Source organism: Balaenoptera physalus (genome assembly GCF_965194825.1).
Source record: "Balaenoptera physalus genome assembly, chromosome: 9".
NCBI lineage: Eukaryota > Metazoa > Chordata > Mammalia > Artiodactyla > Balaenopteridae > Balaenoptera > Balaenoptera physalus.
In genome coordinates this window covers 90429198-90447729 of record NC_138888.1, presented here as the reverse complement: position 1 = coordinate 90447729, position 18532 = coordinate 90429198, and the positions used below count along the sequence as shown (strand labels likewise).

The 18532-nt window shown below is 36.7% G+C and overlaps 1 protein-coding gene across 12 annotated transcripts in view; it reads right to left on the bottom strand.

The window, feature by feature from the left end:
• Window positions 1-18532, bottom strand: part of UBE3D (ubiquitin protein ligase E3D) — a 292261-nt gene that overhangs the window by 247789 nt on the left and 25940 nt on the right. For all 12 annotated transcript variants that reach the window (XR_014267184.1, XM_082474254.1, XM_082474255.1 and 9 more), the window contains exons 5-8: window positions 14866-14935; window positions 6543-6612; window positions 5061-5169; window positions 1832-1995 (exon numbers count right to left, since the gene is read on the bottom strand). Coding sequence is in view for 11 of the 12 variants with exons in the window: in XM_082474254.1 (XP_082330380.1) it covers window positions 1832-1995; window positions 5061-5169; window positions 6543-6612; window positions 14866-14935 (413 nt within the window). In the remaining variant the exon portion in view is untranslated. The remainder of the gene's footprint in view (window positions 1-1831; window positions 1996-5060; window positions 5170-6542; window positions 6613-14865; window positions 14936-18532) is intronic.

Genomic DNA, 18532 nt, shown 5'->3' with positions numbered 1-18532 from the left:
AGAAAAATAACATAAAATGAAAGGAGAGAAAAATCTTATTGATAAAATACACAATTAGTCAAGTCGTTATGGCACAAACCTTTCAAGTACCTAATTACATAGCTTAAAATATATAATGTGAAAAGAGGCATCAAAACCAGAAGAAAATGACTTTTCCATAATCACAGTGTGAAATTTAACATACCCTTCTCAAAATATCCAGGTTTCAAATAAATAAGAAGAATAAAAAGTTTTAATAAATTTGACTATATAAATCTAAATACATAAAGGTACACACCACACACACACAACCCTCAACAAAGTCCCCAAAGCATCAAATACATAAGCCATATTCTCTGATCATGCTTCAATAAAACACAAGGAGAGTCAACTGAATCTGTTTCATTTAGACTGGCATCAGATGGGCAAAAATCTACGTAGCAGCTTGGGTGAGGGTGTAGGGAAATGGGCATTTATAGAAACTTTATGTGGGAGTATAAATTTGCAATGCCTTTTTGCAAAATAATTTGATATTACCTATTAAATTTTAAATGTTACACCCTTTGACTTAGTAATTCTACTTTTAGAAATACCTCATAAAAAAGTACACATAATTGCAAAATAAATGTACAACATACAGTGGAATACTAATTACAGCAGCAAAAAAGTAATAACCCAAATATCCATCAACAGAAAAATGGTTAAATTACTTACAGTATATCCATTTCATAAAATGTCAAGCACTGACATGGAAAGACTCTCCAAGACACAGTGTGTTGTTGTTTTGTTTTTTGTTTTTTTAAGTGTAAAAAAATACACATGCATCATGCAGATTATGTTAAAATGCAAAATAGAAAAAAAGTGGAAAAATTCACAACATACTTTTTTCTTCTGGAGAGAGACATGATGGAGAACTTTCACAGTTTATTTTATGTAAGTCTCTACTGTTTGAATATTTTATGACTGGAACTGCTTGCATAATTCAAAGAAAAGAAAAGACAAGCAATAATTTTTTTAAATTTCTTATTTACTTCCCAGAAGAAGACTGGGATCTTTCTGTTCTTAGTACAAATTTGATCAAACCCATCAGAGAGTACAGGACAAGTATAAACTTCCAATCTGTTTAAATAAGAACATTTTCTGTTCCCTCTGCCAAGAATGCTCTTCCTCAGATATGGCTCACTCCCTCACTGCCTTCAAGTTTTCCACTTAAATATCATTTTATCTGAGGAACCTTCTTTGACTTTTCAGTACAAAATGCCAACCTCCTACACCCTACTAACTTGCTTTACACTTCACACCTGTGTCTCAGTGTCCTTGTCTTTAAAATGGGGTGATAAGTGTACCTACCCCACAGGGTTGTTGTTGGGCCTAAAGGAGCGAGAAGCCCTCAGATGAGCGCCTGACTTACAGGAAGGGCCACAGCAGTCTTTGATGTTTTGTCTGCTTTGTTTATGGCCTGCCTTCTTTCTCCCTATGAGGATGACAACCCCAGGAGGCAGGGGCTGCGTTTTGTTCACAACTGTATCCCAAATGCCTGGAAAGTGTTTATCAGTAAATAGTCATAGCTGTTGAAGCCTGATTTAGTCCTGCAGCCATATGTACAGAAAGCTGAGATTACAAAAAAAAAAAAAGACCAATTATTTTCAGTAAAAGCATGCTTTCTGCACATTAGCATGAACAACCTGTAATGATTCAACCCATTTTTAAAGCACAATGGGTAGCAGTATGATTGCCAGAAGCATCAAGTAGGGAAGTGGTACAGTCCCATTTAATTCCTTAATTTCTTAACACCAGTGTGGCAACAGAAACGAAAACAAATGTGGAGGGAGAAAACCAAAGCATGACTTACTCTGCATTCCTGCTTTTGATGCATGGCTGGTAGAGGACCTTGACAGCATTCCAGGCAGAACTGGAATCGGCCTTCAATGAGTCTTCCAACAGAGGGAATTTTTTGATACTTGTGGAACTTTCCAAAGCTTCAATCACCAAACTGTCTGAGTTTAAAAGCCATAGCTAAAGACACGGAGAGAGAAGTCCAAGTACAAGAATATCACAACCCTATTCATACCTCTTACCACCACTCAAAAAAACAAAAACAAAACCATAAAAAAAAAGACAAAACTATAAAACACCAGAAAAAATATCACATATATAACTTTTAAGTAGGGTAAGCCTTTCAAAGTATAACCTTTGGTAGAGCCACTGACAACATAAAGTTTTTAAAGAAAAGACAACTGATTAGGAGAAAATACTTAATACATACAAAGTTATGATCCATAATATATAGAGCTCCTGGCAATCAATAAGGGAAAAAAAAAACAGCCCAAGAGAAATACAGGCGAAGAATATGAACAGAATTGAACAGAATATAAACAGAAGAAATAAGCGATAAATATATAAAAATGTTAACACAACTAGTAATAAGGAAATGCAAAATGTTGTGCCACCCCTTTTCACTTATCAGATTGGCAGATACAAAAAGACTGATAACAGTCAGCTCAGAAGAGGGGTTTGGAGCAGGTATTCCCACACGCTGCTCATGGAAGACTGTTTTGGGATTTGGACACAGGTGATTCACTGAGGAAATGCTCTCAGGAGAAAGGGAGGGAGGGCAAGAAGATAAGGCAGGGTAGCCAACAATGTGGACTCAGCCTGATCTCACAGGGAGCTCTGAAGCCTGAATTCCACCTACAGAGTCTGTCCCATCTTGAGACAGGAGATGGCAGGTTTTGTAGCCCAGGGTCGGGTCATCGGCACTGGGCTGAGTAGGGCAGGGGTGGGGGACGGAGGAGGACAGGAAACTCCCGGGCCAGGCAGCATCTGTCAGGATGGCACAAGTCTCTGGAGAAGAGGACGACTGTGAGCCGTGAGCAGGCAACATTCTCAGCAATGGGAAAGGGGGGGACCAGCCGAGGAGAGGGGACCTGGGGTGGGGGCACCAAGAATGTCTATAAGGGATAAAGGATGTTCATAAGGGATAAATTAGTCCAACTTTTGAGAGGTGATAATTATCAGAGTTTAAAATGCACAGATTCCAATACTGCATAAGATGAGAAAGATCTGCTTCTGAAGTACTAAAATACATGTGCAAAGATGATTTTCCCTGCAGCACTGTCTTTACCGGCCATACAGTGGAGTTCTACTCATTAGTAAGAGTCCAATCCATATTTACACTAACAAGAAACAAGCCTCATGATACCTGGTTGTGAGAAGAATGCATGTTGAAGAACGATGCTAATCACATCATTATGTTATTTTTACAAATACCTGTGGGCGTGTGTACATAGAAGTGTAAACAGGGAAAAGAATGATGAAGTACGCATGTCACACTGTTAATGATTACCTCCGGATGGTATGACACAGCGGGGCAGAAGAGGGGACAAGACAGGGGAACTACCACTTCTTTTATGTTCTTCATGTTTTCAGAATGTATTTCAAGAATGTATTACTTTTATAAAAAAGAAAAAAATTTTAATTTAAATATACATTAGCAGTAAGTTTAAAATGTTCCTACTCCTGATTTTCAACTTGAAAACTTTGCAATAAAAGGAAATTAAGGGAATTCCCTGGTGGCCCAGTCGTTAGGACTCCGCACTTCCACGTGCAGAGGGCACGGGTTTGATCCCTGGTCAGGGAACTAAGACCCCGCAAGGTGCGCGGTATGGCCGAAAAAAAAGGTGAAAAAAAAAAATAAGACTGATTTCAGACTAGGACTATGAGGTATACTTAGTATCAACCTGAGTTAGAAAATATTTTAGCTTTGAATAGAAATTATGTGGAATTAGAGAAGCATGTGGTCCCTGTGACGGATGGACCGCCACAGAGCAACACCTAATAACCACCTCAATCCCTCTCTCCTTTTAGCTACCGTGCTCCCTTATTAGCTTGCGAGGTCCTCAATGGCATTTTGGTTCTATCTTGAGCACCCAGGACAGTGTCTTTCAAATAAGAAGTGCTCAATATATGTTTACTGGTTGAATAAAACAGGCGTGGAGGCAGAGAAGAGACATGGGCCCTCGATCTTGGATTTTCACATTATGTCCCCAATTGTTTTCTGCAGAACGTTATTTTTGACAGGAGCAGTTTAATATTAAATGCTTGTGGTACGTGTAGGGGATGATTCTAACTGCGGAGCCTTTTCTCCAAAACTTGCTACTACTTCTCAAACATCCAAGTGCTGAAATCAGGATCTCAAAGAGATCTCTGCACTCCCATGTTCGCTGCAGCACTGTTTACAATAGCCAAGATGCAGAAACAATCTAACTGTCCACCAGTGATGAATGGATGAAGAAAATGCGGTACATACACCCTATGGAATATTATTTAGCCTCTAAAAAGAAAGAAATCTTGAAATATGCAACAGTACAGATGAACCTCAAGGACATTATGATAAATAAAACAAGTCAGACACAGCAGGATAATACTACATGATTCCACCTACACGAGGAATCTAAAATAGTCTAACTCATAGAAGCAGAAAGTAGAATGCTGGTTGCCAGGCGCTGGAGGGAGGGAAGAATGGGGAGTTGTTAATCAAATGGGATAAAGTTTTAGTTGGGTAAGGTGAGTAAGCTCTAGAGACGGGTTCTACAACACTGTGCCTATAACTGACACTGCTGTATGGTGCACTGAAAAATCTGTAAAGAGGGTAGATCACGTTAGGTGTTCTTACCACACACACACAAAACAATAAAAACAAAAACAGGAGCAACAGAACGTATTTTAACCATAAGAGTATCAAATGGGGAAAAAAGTGAGAAAGACAGAATTGTGTTACACTGACCAAGAAAGCCATTAAAAACTAAGAGTAGAAAAAACTTCATCTTGTGGCATGAGCTTCTACAGAGGGATCAGGTTGTAGTTGTCTCTAAATCCCTAGTACCTAGCATGCAGAGGCACTTAAATCACTTGTTCAATTAAGGGGATTTGATTTGTGAATTAAACTGAGATTAAAAACTCAATTTTTCATCATTTATTTTCTAGACCCAAGAATTAAGAAAAAAGAATGACAAAAACCAAAGAATTTCTGAGACCCTGGATTACTAGGCTACAAAGAGCTGGGTGAAATCATTTCTTACCAAGATGTACGTTTTGCCGTTGTGTCCTTGAAGAGTGAATCTAAAAGTGCTTCTAGCAGAGGAGAGTTCCACCAGGCACTGGGCAATAACGCTCTGTACAAACTGAGACCTGTTTGAACACAAACAAATTTTCACAATGTGCCTCTCATAATAACTCTACCTGGCAGGATGAGCCAAAAACACCCACAGGGCACCTGTAAGGCAGAGGTGGGTGCATGTCGGACTTTTCTATATGCTGCCCATCCCCTCACAACCTACGCTAATTTTAATCTACTGTAATGTATTTGCGTTTGCACCAGCCTTCCTATAACCCATTCTTTGGTCCTTAATATATTTTCCACCCCAAACCTAACTATTCCCCCCACTAAATAAAAAAATACTGTTAGACAAGTCAATAATCCATTTGTGCTGTGGCACATTCAACAGTGAATAACTAAGTTAAAAAAGAAGGTAAGAAATTTCCTCCCAAACATCAGACAGTATTATCTCCAATGTTTTCCATTTGTATCCCCTCAGAGTGTCAGATCTGAGGTACAGAATCAAAGTATTTATAGGAGGATAAAGTTCAAGGTTATATTCAGAGAGCCCTAATTTTTAGACATCAATAAATTAGCTGAAATAAAGACATACTACAGTTAACTTTCATTTGCAAGACTAAAAAGATTCTAAGAAAAGAAACACTAATAATGGATTGAGTGGCTAAGTAACATTCTTTTTAAAAATGCACAAGTCGGGCTTCCCTGGTGGCGCAGTGGTTGAGAATCTGCCTGCCAATGCAGGGCACACGGGTTCGAGCCCTGGTCTGGGAAGATCCCACATGCCACGGAGCAACTGGGCCCGTGAGCCACAATTACTGAGCCTGCGCGTCTGGAGCCTGTGCTCCGCAACAAGAGAGGCCGCGATGGTGAGAGGCCCGCGCACCGCGATGAAGAGTGGTCCCCACTTGCCGCAACTAGAGAAAGCCCTCGCACAGAAATGAAGACTCAACACAGTCATAAATAAATAAATAAATAAATAAATAAAAGAACGTGAATTTCTTTAAAAAAAAAAATGCACAAGTCATTTGAAAACTAACCCATGTTTCAAGTAAGTTAAATTAAAACCAGAAATAATTACTCAAAAACCTATTCATGATTATATTATAAAACCTTGGGTATCTAGCACATAAAAAGAAACACAAAAAACTTTCAGAACTAGAAGATTTATAAGAGCACATTTGTCTATACCATTATGGAAGCAAACCATAAATAAATCCTCAAATCTTTCATATCTGTGGTTTGGTTCCACTACCTAAAAACCTTTCCAAAGACTTTTATTTTTCCTTTCCAAAGAGGGGTATAAATAAAAATGAATTCCCAAATAATCACTTACAATAAATAATTATAATAAATAATTATAATTAATAATTCCCATAATAATTCCCAAATACCTATCTTTCCTTACATGTGAAATTCCAGAACACACTTAATTAGCTATTTGTACCTTGGTATGATGGGAAAATTTCTTTCAGATGGCTGAATAATTATCTCTGTCATATAAAACTTAGTGGTTTCTAGAAACAAAAAATAAGAATATTAAAAGATCTCCCCAATACATTAATATTTCTGTTGTGGACATGCTAGTTTCAAATTAAGACATTCCAAACCAAATATTCGTTACACTGGTACAGTTACCATTTAGTAAAACTTTTCCAAAAATGACTTAGTGTCAGAAGACAAAGCAATGATGACTACAAGGAGACAGTCTGAGACTTCAGATAACTCCGCGTTGTTTTAGCAGAGCACGTGGCCAGGTGAGCCTGGTGCAGCAAGTCTCTGCTCCCACGTAGGCAAGGTTATAGTAACTAGTCACATCACAGCCATAGCCCACTCACCTAAAAATTAGTCACTTGGTTTCCTCATTTCTACAGAGTAGCCACAAAACTAGGAGTCACTGAAAAAGGCTTTTTAATCACAGTATTCTAAAGCCCACGAAGAGAAGCTGTGAACCTCACGTTAATATTTACCCAGAATCTCACTGAGTCGATTAATGTGCAATTGTTACCAAATCTGGTTATCTGAGTCCTTCATTTACAGAAAAATTTAAACAGTGAACTGAATATTTAATAGAACTGAATATAAACATAACCATTTTGGATTTTTTAAAAAATCCATGAAAAACGTTCACTCACTAGTAATGAAATGGAAATTAAAATATTTTTCAGCATCAAATAAATAACATATTTTTGAATGATAAAGTGCAGCAGCAATGAAGATATGGAGAATTGGATACACCTACTCACATTCTGCTGTCAGGAGTGCAAATAATAAATTTCTGGAAAGCCATTTGGTGAAGGCCTTAAAAATGTTTATATATTTTGACACCATAATTAAATGCCTAAAAATTTATCTCAAAGAAATACAGATATCTGTAACATTTATCTATTAAGGTGCTTATAATATTAATAGAAAAATACTGAAATTTCTAAAAATTGAGGATGGTTGAATTAAATAAACAACTATACATTTAGGCAAGAGAATTATATACATTCATTAAAAATGGTGTGCTAACAATTTTTTAATTGTTTTAATAAGATGGGAAGTTGTTCCTTGTAGATTTTCTATAAATGTTTACAACTGCTCAGTATAACACACAGAAAAAGGCAAAAAAACAAATTTAAAAGTTTAACAGATTATCATATATCTTGAGTCATGATGATGAATTTATACATTTCCCTTTGAAGTCCAATTTTTCACTTTACTATTTTGAAGTCATGTTATTAGATGCAGAACTGAACCTTTTAACATTATAAAGTGATCCCTTTTGTCCCAGCTGTTGTTAAACTATAATTTAATTCCATAATTTTAATCCCACAAGGTATTATTGATTTACACAGTTAACATTCATTTAGTGTCACCCACATATTTACCACTTTCTTTACCAATCCTTCTTGAACTTAGACTTTCTATCTGGGATCGTTCTCTTTTACTTAATATACAGGTAAAATTTCTTTTCATAAGAAACCAGACCATTAGAATTGAATTATCCTAGCTTTTGTTTGACAGAGAATATATTTATCTTTGTCTTGATTCTTTCATATCAGGACATTTTCTTCTGATATAAAATCCTAGGTTAGCAGTGTTTAACCTTTGTGCACACTATCATTCCACTTCATTCCACTGTCTTCAAACCTCCATTTCTGCTGTTCCTTTGAAGGTGATGTCATTTTTCCTTGGTTACTTTTAAGATTTTCTTTTCTTTTTTTTATTTTTCTGCAGTATCCCTGATGTGTCTAGCTATAGACTTCATTTTATTTCTCTTACTTGGGCCTCATCTAAGTAGAATTCTTTGGACTTCAAACTACAAACTGTTGTTCTTTGTCATTTTTGCAAAATTCTCAGCAACTATCTCTTCAAATATTGCCTATGCTCTATTCTATTTCTCTTTTCCTTCTAGAAGTCTGATTAAACATACATTAGATCTCCTCTGTGTTTTATGTCTCTTACCCTCTCTCCTATATTTTTTACCTTCTTGTGTCTCTGTGCTGGATTACAGATTTTTCTTCTCATCTATCTTCTGTTCATTAACTCATTCTCCACTTTGTACCTAACCTGCTGTTAAACTACCCACTGAGTTTTAAATTTCAATTATATTTTTTAGAAATTTTTTAGAAATTCTTTTCCAACTTTGCTTACTGTTATAGTTTCCTTTTCCTTTTGATATCTTCAAACCTGTCTTTTGTATTGTTAAAAATAGTAAGCAGGGCTGTTTTACAGTTTACATCTGATAATTCCAATAACATAAGTCTGTTTATATTGTTTGCTATTTTTGTTAGTTCTTGTGGATGGATGTTGTTTACTTGTGTGCTTATTTATGTTTGGTTGTATGGTAAACACTGTACTTGACAAATTATTTGCGGGAATAATATGAGTTTTACAATGAAGGTATTTTCCTCCAGAGGTGACTTGCATTTGATTTTCCCAGGACCATGGCATTATGTCTAGTCCAACACAGACTAAGTTAAAGATCTGAAATTCCTAATGTCCCAAAGAACTGATACCTGCCTGTAATTCCACAGGCTTGTTTCACTTCTGATTCACCTTTACTGTGTGAAGGTGAACAGTATGGCCATTCAGGGTCTCATATTTTTGTACAGTCACCTACTAGGTTCTTACGTTGTGTAGTCTTTGACTTCTGTCCTTACTTCTCAAAGCAATCAAAAGTTCTACTTTTAAAGAACTGGCAAATGGCAGGGAACAGGTGGTTTTCAATTTTATGCTAACCTCTTTTGAGTTTCCTTTTGTTCTAATTAACCCACATACTTTCCATTTATCTTGCTCTTCACTCCTTCATGTGGATTCCAATTACCATATCTTTCCTTAGCATTGTCAGCCTGAAGAACTTTCCTTAGCATTGTCTGCTAGTAATGCATTATTTCCATCTGTTTATATAAAAATGTCTTTATTTTGCCTTCATTTTTGAAGGAGAGCTTTGCTGGATATAGATTAGATGAAAGGTGTTTTTGTTTGTTTTCCCTCCAGCATTTTTTTTTAATAAATTTATTTATTTTATTTATTTATTTTTGGCTGTGTTGGGTCTTCGTTGCTGCTCACGGGCTTTCTCTAGTTGCAGCAAGCGAGGGCTACTCTTTGTTGCGGTGCGTGGGCCTCTCATTGTGGTGGCTTCTTTTGTTGTGGAGCACGGGCTCCAGGCATGCGGGCTTCAGTAGTTGTGGCACGCGGGCTCAGTAGTTGTGGCTCGCAGGCTCTAGAGTGCAGGCTCAGTAGTTGTGGTGCATGGGCTTCGTTGCTCCGCGGCATGTGGGATCTTCCTGGACCAGGGCTCGAACCCGTGTCCCCTGCATTGGCAGGCAGATTCTTAACCACTGCGCTACCAGGGAAGCCCCTCCCCCAGCATTTTGAATATCTCATTTTAGTGTATTTTGGCTGTCATTACTTCTATAAGAAGTTGGCCTTAATTCTTAATGAAATCCCTATATGTGATGTTTTGTTTTCTCTCGCTACTTTCAAGATTCTCTCTTCACCTCTGGCTTTTATCAGTTTGACCACAACGTGCCTGGGTGAAATGCTCTTTGTGTTTATCCTACTTGAGATTCACTGTAGTTCTTGGACCCAAAAGTTAAAATGTTTCACCAAATTTGACAAGATTTCAACCACTTTTTTTTCTACATTTTTTCCCTGACCCTTTCTTTTTCTCCTCACCTTCTAAAGCTTCACTTACACATTTATTGAAACAGTTAATATCGTTCCACAAATCTCTGACATTCTCTTCATTTTGAGAATTTTTTCTCTGTTCTTTGGATTGGTTAATTTCTATTCATCTATCTTCAAGTTCAACATTTTTTTTCTTCTGTCACCTCAAATATGAGGTTTTAGTAATCTAGTGAATTTTTCTTTCATTATTGTACTTTTCAGCTCTGTAATTACCAACTGGTTCATTCTCTGAAGTTTCCAATTTGTTGAGATTTGCTATTAGTTCACTCAAGAGGTTTTTTGTTTTTTGTTTTTTTTAATTCTTTGCCATATTTATAATTAGCTACTTCAACATCTTTGTCTCCTAATTTAATATTTGTGCTTACCCAGCACCTATTTATTGAGTCCTGCTTTTTCCTTGAGTATGAGTCACTCCTTTCTCTTTCTCTGCATGGCTAATAATTTCTGTAAGAAAGTAGGACATTGTATGTAATACATTGTACCAATTCTGGATTTTGTCCTTTTTTTTTAATTAATTTATTTTTATTTATTTATTTTTGGCTGTGTTGGGTCTTCGCTGCTGCGCACGGGCTTTCTCTAGCTGTGGCAAGCGGGGGCTACTCTTCGTTGTGGTGCACGGGCTTCTCATTGCAGTGGCTTCTCTTGTTGCAGAGCACAGGCTCTAGGGTGTGTGGGCTTCAGTAGTTGTGGCACACGGGCTCAGTAGCTGTGGCTCGTGGGCTCTAGAGTGCAGGCTCAGTAGTTATGGTGCACAGGATTAGTTGCTCCGCGGCACGTGGGATCTTCCTGGACCAGGGCTCGAACCTGTGTCCGAATCTGTGTCCCCTGCATTGGCAGGCGGATTCTTAACCACCGTGCCACCAGGGAAGTCCCTTGCTTTGTCCTTTTAAGGGTAATTGGTTTATAGGTCAATTACCAAGCTTGGACTTAAACCGGGAAATATGTCTTCCCACGGTGTGTAGTCACTAATGTCTCTGCTCAGTTCTATTTTGTTTAGCTTGACTCCCTACAGAGTATTCACTATCTCTGCACAGTTTGGTTGTACGTAAATTTGGCGAGAGGTTCTGCTCAAACGCCTCAAGCCATTATGGCTTCCATCTTCTGCTGCCCAGGTTGTGTGTGAATTGAGGAATGCAATCCAAGCCACAGCAAATTTTCTGGTCTCCCCAAGCTTTCAATTCTTATTGGACTCCCTGGCATCTATTGTATGCGTGTATAGTTTTGCAATCAGCCAGAGCCGGGTTGAGAAGTTATCAGCTCAGCCCCTCCATGGCCCTCTTGCTTCCAAAATATCCCTCTTAAATTTCTACTTTCTCCTTTGCCTACCCTGAACCAAACCTACCACCTATAGATAATAAAGCTGTGGTTTTTTTCCTGCCCAAGTTTGGGGGGTGTGTGAAGTATGACAATGATCCCAGCAAAAAAGGTCACAAATTTGCCCTTCTAACCCAAGGCAGTAGCAGTTTTTGATAACTACACCTCTCAAATCATTGCTTCATTTTGGTTATTTTCTAGTAGCTGTTCTTCTGAACTTGTACAGTTCAGTACTTGTTTCCTACAGAGTAGAACTATCCATTCTCTTTATGCCACCAGTTTTGGAATTGGAGTCCTACTAATTTACTTTTAGAGTAGATGTGGATATAGCTCTCTTACATCACCCCACACACATATTCACATACAATGACCTCCTAATATACTTATATATTACATCATAAAGAGTTTTGGTTAAATTGATATTCAGTGTTCACATTATTGTGACCATAATGATACCATGGAAGTGCTTCCTTTCTTGTTCAATCTTCTGTTTTCCTGCAGCACATAACTGCTTTCTTTTTCATGTGTTTAGTTTTTCCAAACACCTTTTTAGTTTTCCAAACACCTTTCTTCCCATATGATGAAATGGCTTGTTTCAAGATTATTTGTTACATGTGGTCAAACAATTCAACAAATTTACCAGTTTCAGTGTATAACTGAAAAAGTCTTTATTACTATTTCTCTCCCCTTGCTTCAATCCAGGCTGGAATGCCTGCTGTACATCCCTCACCCTGGGACTTCCTTATCTCATTCTCCTGTGTTGGACAATCTGTTCCCCAAATCCCACACTTTCTCTTTTGAGGTTAAATCCCTAGTTTTGGTGATGCATACCCTATGGTAGATTCCTAAGGAAAATATAACTTTGAGGTCCATGTTTTGAGACCCTGTATTTCCAAATATGTATTTATAATCTTCATCCTTGACTGACAGTTTGACTGTCTATGGAATTATTCTGGGTTGAAAATCTTTTTCCTTCTAAATTATGAGGGCATTCTTCATTGTCTTCTAGCTTTCAACACTGCTATTAAGAAGTTCAGTGTCATTCTAATTCCTAATCCTTTGTACATTACCTGCTTTTTTCTCTCTAGGAACTTCATCTTTGGCATTTGGAAATCACTCAATTATGTGGCTTTAAGTAGCTTCCCTGTCACCCCTCCATTAATTATATGAGACACTTAGTGGGCTCTTTCAGTTGAGAAACTTAAGCCTAGCTCTGGGAAATACCTTTTTAATGTGTTTTTGGTATTTTTGTTCTTTGATAATTTCCCCCACCCTGTTGTCTCTATTCTCTCTTTCTAGAATTTCTCCTAGCTAGATGTTGGATGCCCTAAAAGGCTCAATTCATTCACTTATTCAACAAATATTTACTGGGTACCCACTATGTGCCAGATATTGATCTAAGTACTGTGGTTATCATGATAAATGAGATAGACAATATTCCTATCCTCAGGAAACTTACATGATCTTTTTTTTGAAATTTCCTTTCCAATTTTCAACCTCTGTCTTTTGGTCCTGATTTCTGAAATAGTTCCTTAATTTTATTTTCCAGTCCTTTGGTTAGTTTTTTCAAGCTATGACATCTTTAATTCGACATTCTCCGAATTATAGAGATAATATTATTTCATTTCTCCAAGGACATTTATTACGGTTTTTTAAAAGATTTTCTTCTGTTTTATACATAATTTGTTTCTTCTCAATGCGTCTACTCTGTTTACTTGATTATTTATTTGCTTTGGACTCTTTTTAATATTTACTGATTCTCAGCAATCTATTCAGATTTAAGTGTAAGGTAGTAAAATGCTGAGAGGGAGCTCTTGTGTGTAGATATGAGGCTTGTTGAGAGTAGGATGGCTGAATACAAGCTCATTTTTTTGCTGTTACACGAACCCTGAGAATCAGTGTCTGCAGATCTTTTCTCTGGTTAGTACACTTCCATTCCCTTATTCCAAGAAAGGCTGCTCCAATCTCCTACCCTGAGAGCATAAGCAAGTTGCAAGGAGAGAAAGAGTCTTAGGAATCTTATGGCTCCATATACAAACTCTGCATTAATCATCCTGCTCTCAGGCCCTTGTCCCTCTTACCTGCTACCTCTAAACTCTGGCCAGTTCTGGGGATCTACAGTGAGAACTGGCTCACTCCTTATCTAAATGGTCTTCTGCAGACACCAAGGTTGCAGCTTCCTCCACATTGCCAAGTGTGTTCCTAGCCGTCTCAGCTCTACAGCTTCCAAAAAAAGTTTGCTTACACCTCTATTTCACATCACTGTTTCCTCCCCATTTCTCTTTGTCTCTGTGGATGTCCTTCTTTTTTTTATTCCTTAACTGACATTTTAACTGGGCTTCAGGGAGGAGAGAAAAGCATGAAAAAAATCAATTCACCTTATTTAAACTGGAAGCCTTAAGATTTTCTAAGTCATCGCTTAAGGGACTTGTTTTCATTCTCCAAAAATGACATTGAGGGTGGCATCCTTTACTACTACTCATTCTTCCTTTTCTGTTCTCTCAGAGCAAGTTATGAGACTCTGATGAGCTTAAAAAACAAACAAAAAAATGCCACCATCTGCCTTCCCTTGAGTACAACAGTTTCACTTAACTCACATCTTCTAATTAATTCTATTAAAAACAATTATTCTTCACCCACAAAGCTAACACAGCATGCTGTAGCTCTCTAGACATTTTTAAACCATATCTTTAAAGAGTGATGCATTTTAATTATCAGGATTTCATTATTATATTGGAAAGTGGTATAACATAGGCTTTATGTAAAATATAATTAACACTATTGGAAAAAAAGAACAAGGAAGAGAGTATAAAACTCAGAATGTTTCAACAGGTTCTCTGCACCCCCAACCTCCAAGCCTCAAAACACAGCCCTGAGGCAGACAACAGCCAGGAAAAGCATCTCCTCCATCATCTCTGGCAACCAATTCTTCTGACTGTGGAGCTGTATTAAGAAAAAAGCTCCAATCTTCTTTAAGATAGACCCAAGTACAAGCTTTATACTCTTGCTTTATATCTACAAAGAAGATATGAAATACTGAAAATGACCCAACTTCTTTAATGCTTAAAACTCAGTACTATGTACTTACAAAGGTCAAAATACACAAACTTCTTGGCATATTGGATGATACACTAGTTGATTTCTATTTTTAAAAGCATCAATTCTACAACATGCATTAGTCGTCTTTCATATATATTTCTTATAAAATCTCCTTCTACCGTTTTTTTTTTTTTAACAAGAAGGCAATCATTTTGGCTTTTTTATTATGAAATTCTTACCTGATGACACAGTCTCTCCCAACATTACCTTGCAACGCTTACAAATTACTTTGGTATTTGCCTTTGGTTTCTGTAGAACAGAAAAATGTCATTTAAATGTCATTCAGCTTTTCTTAAAAGGAATATATAATTTTAACATCGTCTCTAGAGTATACATTGAACTTTACATTTTATTTTGCCATCTACTAAATACTGGGAATACATTTAGCTTGTATGCATAATTCACATGCACAGAGATCACTTTTTTCAAGTCTAAAGACAAAATGAACAGAATGATTTTTCCAAACTAGTCACCTCCTGATAATCTACACGTTGCCAAGTAATTTGAACAAGAAGCATCTTACATTTCTAAAAAGCACCTCCAAACATCATTTAGAATAGGCAGATGGTGGGCAACAAAGGCAGAGAGGGTAGGTGACTTGCCCCAACTCATGTGTCTAGAAAACAGAAGAATTAGAACTTGAACCTATATTATTTTGACTCCTAGTCCAGTGCAATGTATGTAAAAGTAATCTATAATTCATAATCACCATTGGAAGTTAAAAATACCTAACCCATTCACATAATTCTATCTTTCCATTTAAGATATGCATTGTACCTGGAAAGATAGCATTCTGGAACAAATTCCTGAAACATTGTTAAACTTTGAAAATCCAACTTTATCACTGGGGATACAGATTAAAACAGCTAGCAGTCACCTAATTATTAAGAAAACAAAAGACTAATCTTTTAGACATACAGAACAGAGGTGGGCAGGAGTGGGCAAAAATGAGTGAAGGTAGTCAAAAGGTACAAACTACTTATAAAATAAGTCATGGGGATGTAATGTACAGTATGGCAACTGTAGTTAACAATACTGTATTGCATACTTGAAAGTTGCCTTAGTAAATCTTACAAGTTCTCATCACAAGAAAAAAAAGTTCTGTAACTAAGTATGGTGATTGATGTTAACTAAACTTATTGTCATGATCATTTTGAAGTATATACAAATACTGAATCGCTATGTTGTATACCTAAAAGTAGTAAAATGTCCATTACACCTTAATAAAAAAAATCTTACTGACTTACAGTTTGTTATAAGAGATGCTATTATAATTAATATCATGGTGGTTAAGAGCCTGGAGTCTGGGGCCAGACTTCCTAAGTTCAAATCCCAGCTCTGTTACTTACTAGACATGTGACCATGGGCAAGTTAATTAACCTGTTTTGGTTTCTTCATCTGTAAGATGAAATCGACAGTAGTGTTAACTCATAGAGCTGTTTATTAGGATCTAAAACAGAGTGCTGTAAAACACTGTCCCTGGCACATGGGTAACTGCTAGGCAGATGTTACGTAAATAAAATACACTTTTGGCACACTTCATTCAAGAAATGGGCAGAAAACCCATACCTTCCCACAAAGGTATAGATTTTTTTGTCTGGATGTGCTGCTAGTAACTAATAGAGCTGGTATTTAAATCCAGGTCCCTTTGATGCTACAGCTTATGCTTCCTAAGCACTATGCCAAGTGTTTTCCAAACTAATTCATAGAATCAATTCAGTGGGTGACACCCTGAATTTTTACAGAAATATCAAGTAGAATGGAACAGAAAATATCACCGTGCTTCAAACATAGTGTAAGTAGTTCTTCAAGAAACATCTACTTGAGGTGCATCTGTGTCTCTGTGTGTGCATTATCAGATCTTAATGTAAAAAAATTATTATATAGTTCTTACTTTAGTTAGAGGTCAAAAAAAAAAGTCAAAAGCCACAGACATAGGAACCAAGGCAGGTGCCAATTTGTTTAGGTCCAGGCAAGGTTACAGGAAGACGACAGCTTAGAAACCAAGCATGCTCAACTGTAAAGTTTCACATTTTGGCAGTTTCATGCTTTCTTACAATAAAATCTATCTGTATGGCTCCAAATTGGTATTAAAGACACTTTTTAAAGGATCCTATTTCGTACAAGTTAAATCAGACCATCCTCATTAAATCTTACCAAATACTAAGGGCTTTACTAAAAACTAATACAGGTTATTGGAGTAGCAATGCTTAAGAAGAAGGGATTTTTCTGTCCGAAGCAAAAAATTTTTTGTCAGGTGCTGTTATGTATTTCATTTATTATTGCTCTTATAGCACATTTTGCTTTGTCTTTCAATGAAGCGGAAAAAGTGGGTTTTGTTGGTTGGTTTTTAAAATAAAATTCTACCTTTTCAACACATGGGTAATCAGGATTTTAAAATCTGATCAATAAAAAAACAAATTACCTCAAACAACCAAATGTGTGAATTTTGATTCAAACAAATTTTACTGACATCAGAAGATACTTCTAATAAAATTTGTAAAATCTGTATATGGTCTGGTATTGTACCATCGAGTGTTCATTTTGTCTGGTGTGAAAATGACACTGTGTTCATGTGAAAAAGAACAATCCATATGGGGTGAAATGACATAATGTCTGGGATTTGCTTTAAAGCACTTCAGCGAAAAACTAAAAATAAAATGGGCAGATGAAGCATACTTTATGGATCAAGATGACTGGTATACAGAAGTTCATAATTCTATTTTTTACGTTTGGGAATGTTTACAAAGTTCAACACGTTATTCTAAGAAAAGAAAAAAAACAGAGACCCTCATGGATTTAACAAGACAAACAAATAACCAAAAAAAAAGGTAAAACTGTTAGTCATACTCGCCAGCTACAATACCAATGTTCAATTTCATTTGTTCTTTAAAATATAGGTTGAAGTCATCAGTGTGGCTATACTTTCGTCTAGAATAATAATATGAATCTTATAAAAGATTGAGGTGCCACCTTTATCAACCTGTTGTAAGACGCAAAATTTTTATTATGTTGGTGAAATGAAAAATATTGTGAAATAACAAATATTCAGTAGATGTCTTTTGAAAAGCAAAGATATATACTGTCACGTTCACAGAGGCACAAATAACACACTGTACACATACGGGGTTATTCAAGGAAAGGAATAAGTGTTGGACTTTGTTTATGCTGTTTCTTTGTCATTTATGAATATTTTAGTTCAAGAGATATGCTTTGGAGTAATTCATTGTCAAATACTCCTTAAGCAGAACTAAATATACATTTCTCATGGTGAGGTGAGTTATCTCTTAAAATCCCTTTCCACAATTAAAATAGATTTTTATAATCTCTCACAAGCAGAGGCAGAAATTACTCCTACCAAACACTCAGAATACACACAGAATGCACCATTAATGTCTGATAAGCTAAACAGTCTTGACCTTTTAAATTAACATATTACAATGCTTTTAATTCTGTTAAAGAGAAACTCTGCTTTGCAGTGCATTTTTCTTGACCTATGCTTAAAGGAAATAATAAAGCGAGTTGCGCAAAGAAGCAGCCTAGCAGTGTAGGAACTCTACAGAGCAAACATGAAAGACAGACGTTGTTGTGGACTAATTAAATCAATATATCTGCGAGATGGCACCACTGCTCGGAGAGGTGAATCAGCCTCCTGTCCTCGTTTTTATTTTCCTTTGTGTTGCTTACATTTCTAAGGACCCTTGATATTGTCTCGCCAAAAAAATGTTTCCCAAGAGATGCCATTAGGATGCTGTGTCACCATGTGACATTTTAAAACCCTGCTAGATGGCTAGATGGGGTGATATGAGAAACAGGTTTTCAATAGCACAGAGAAGCCTTGTTCCC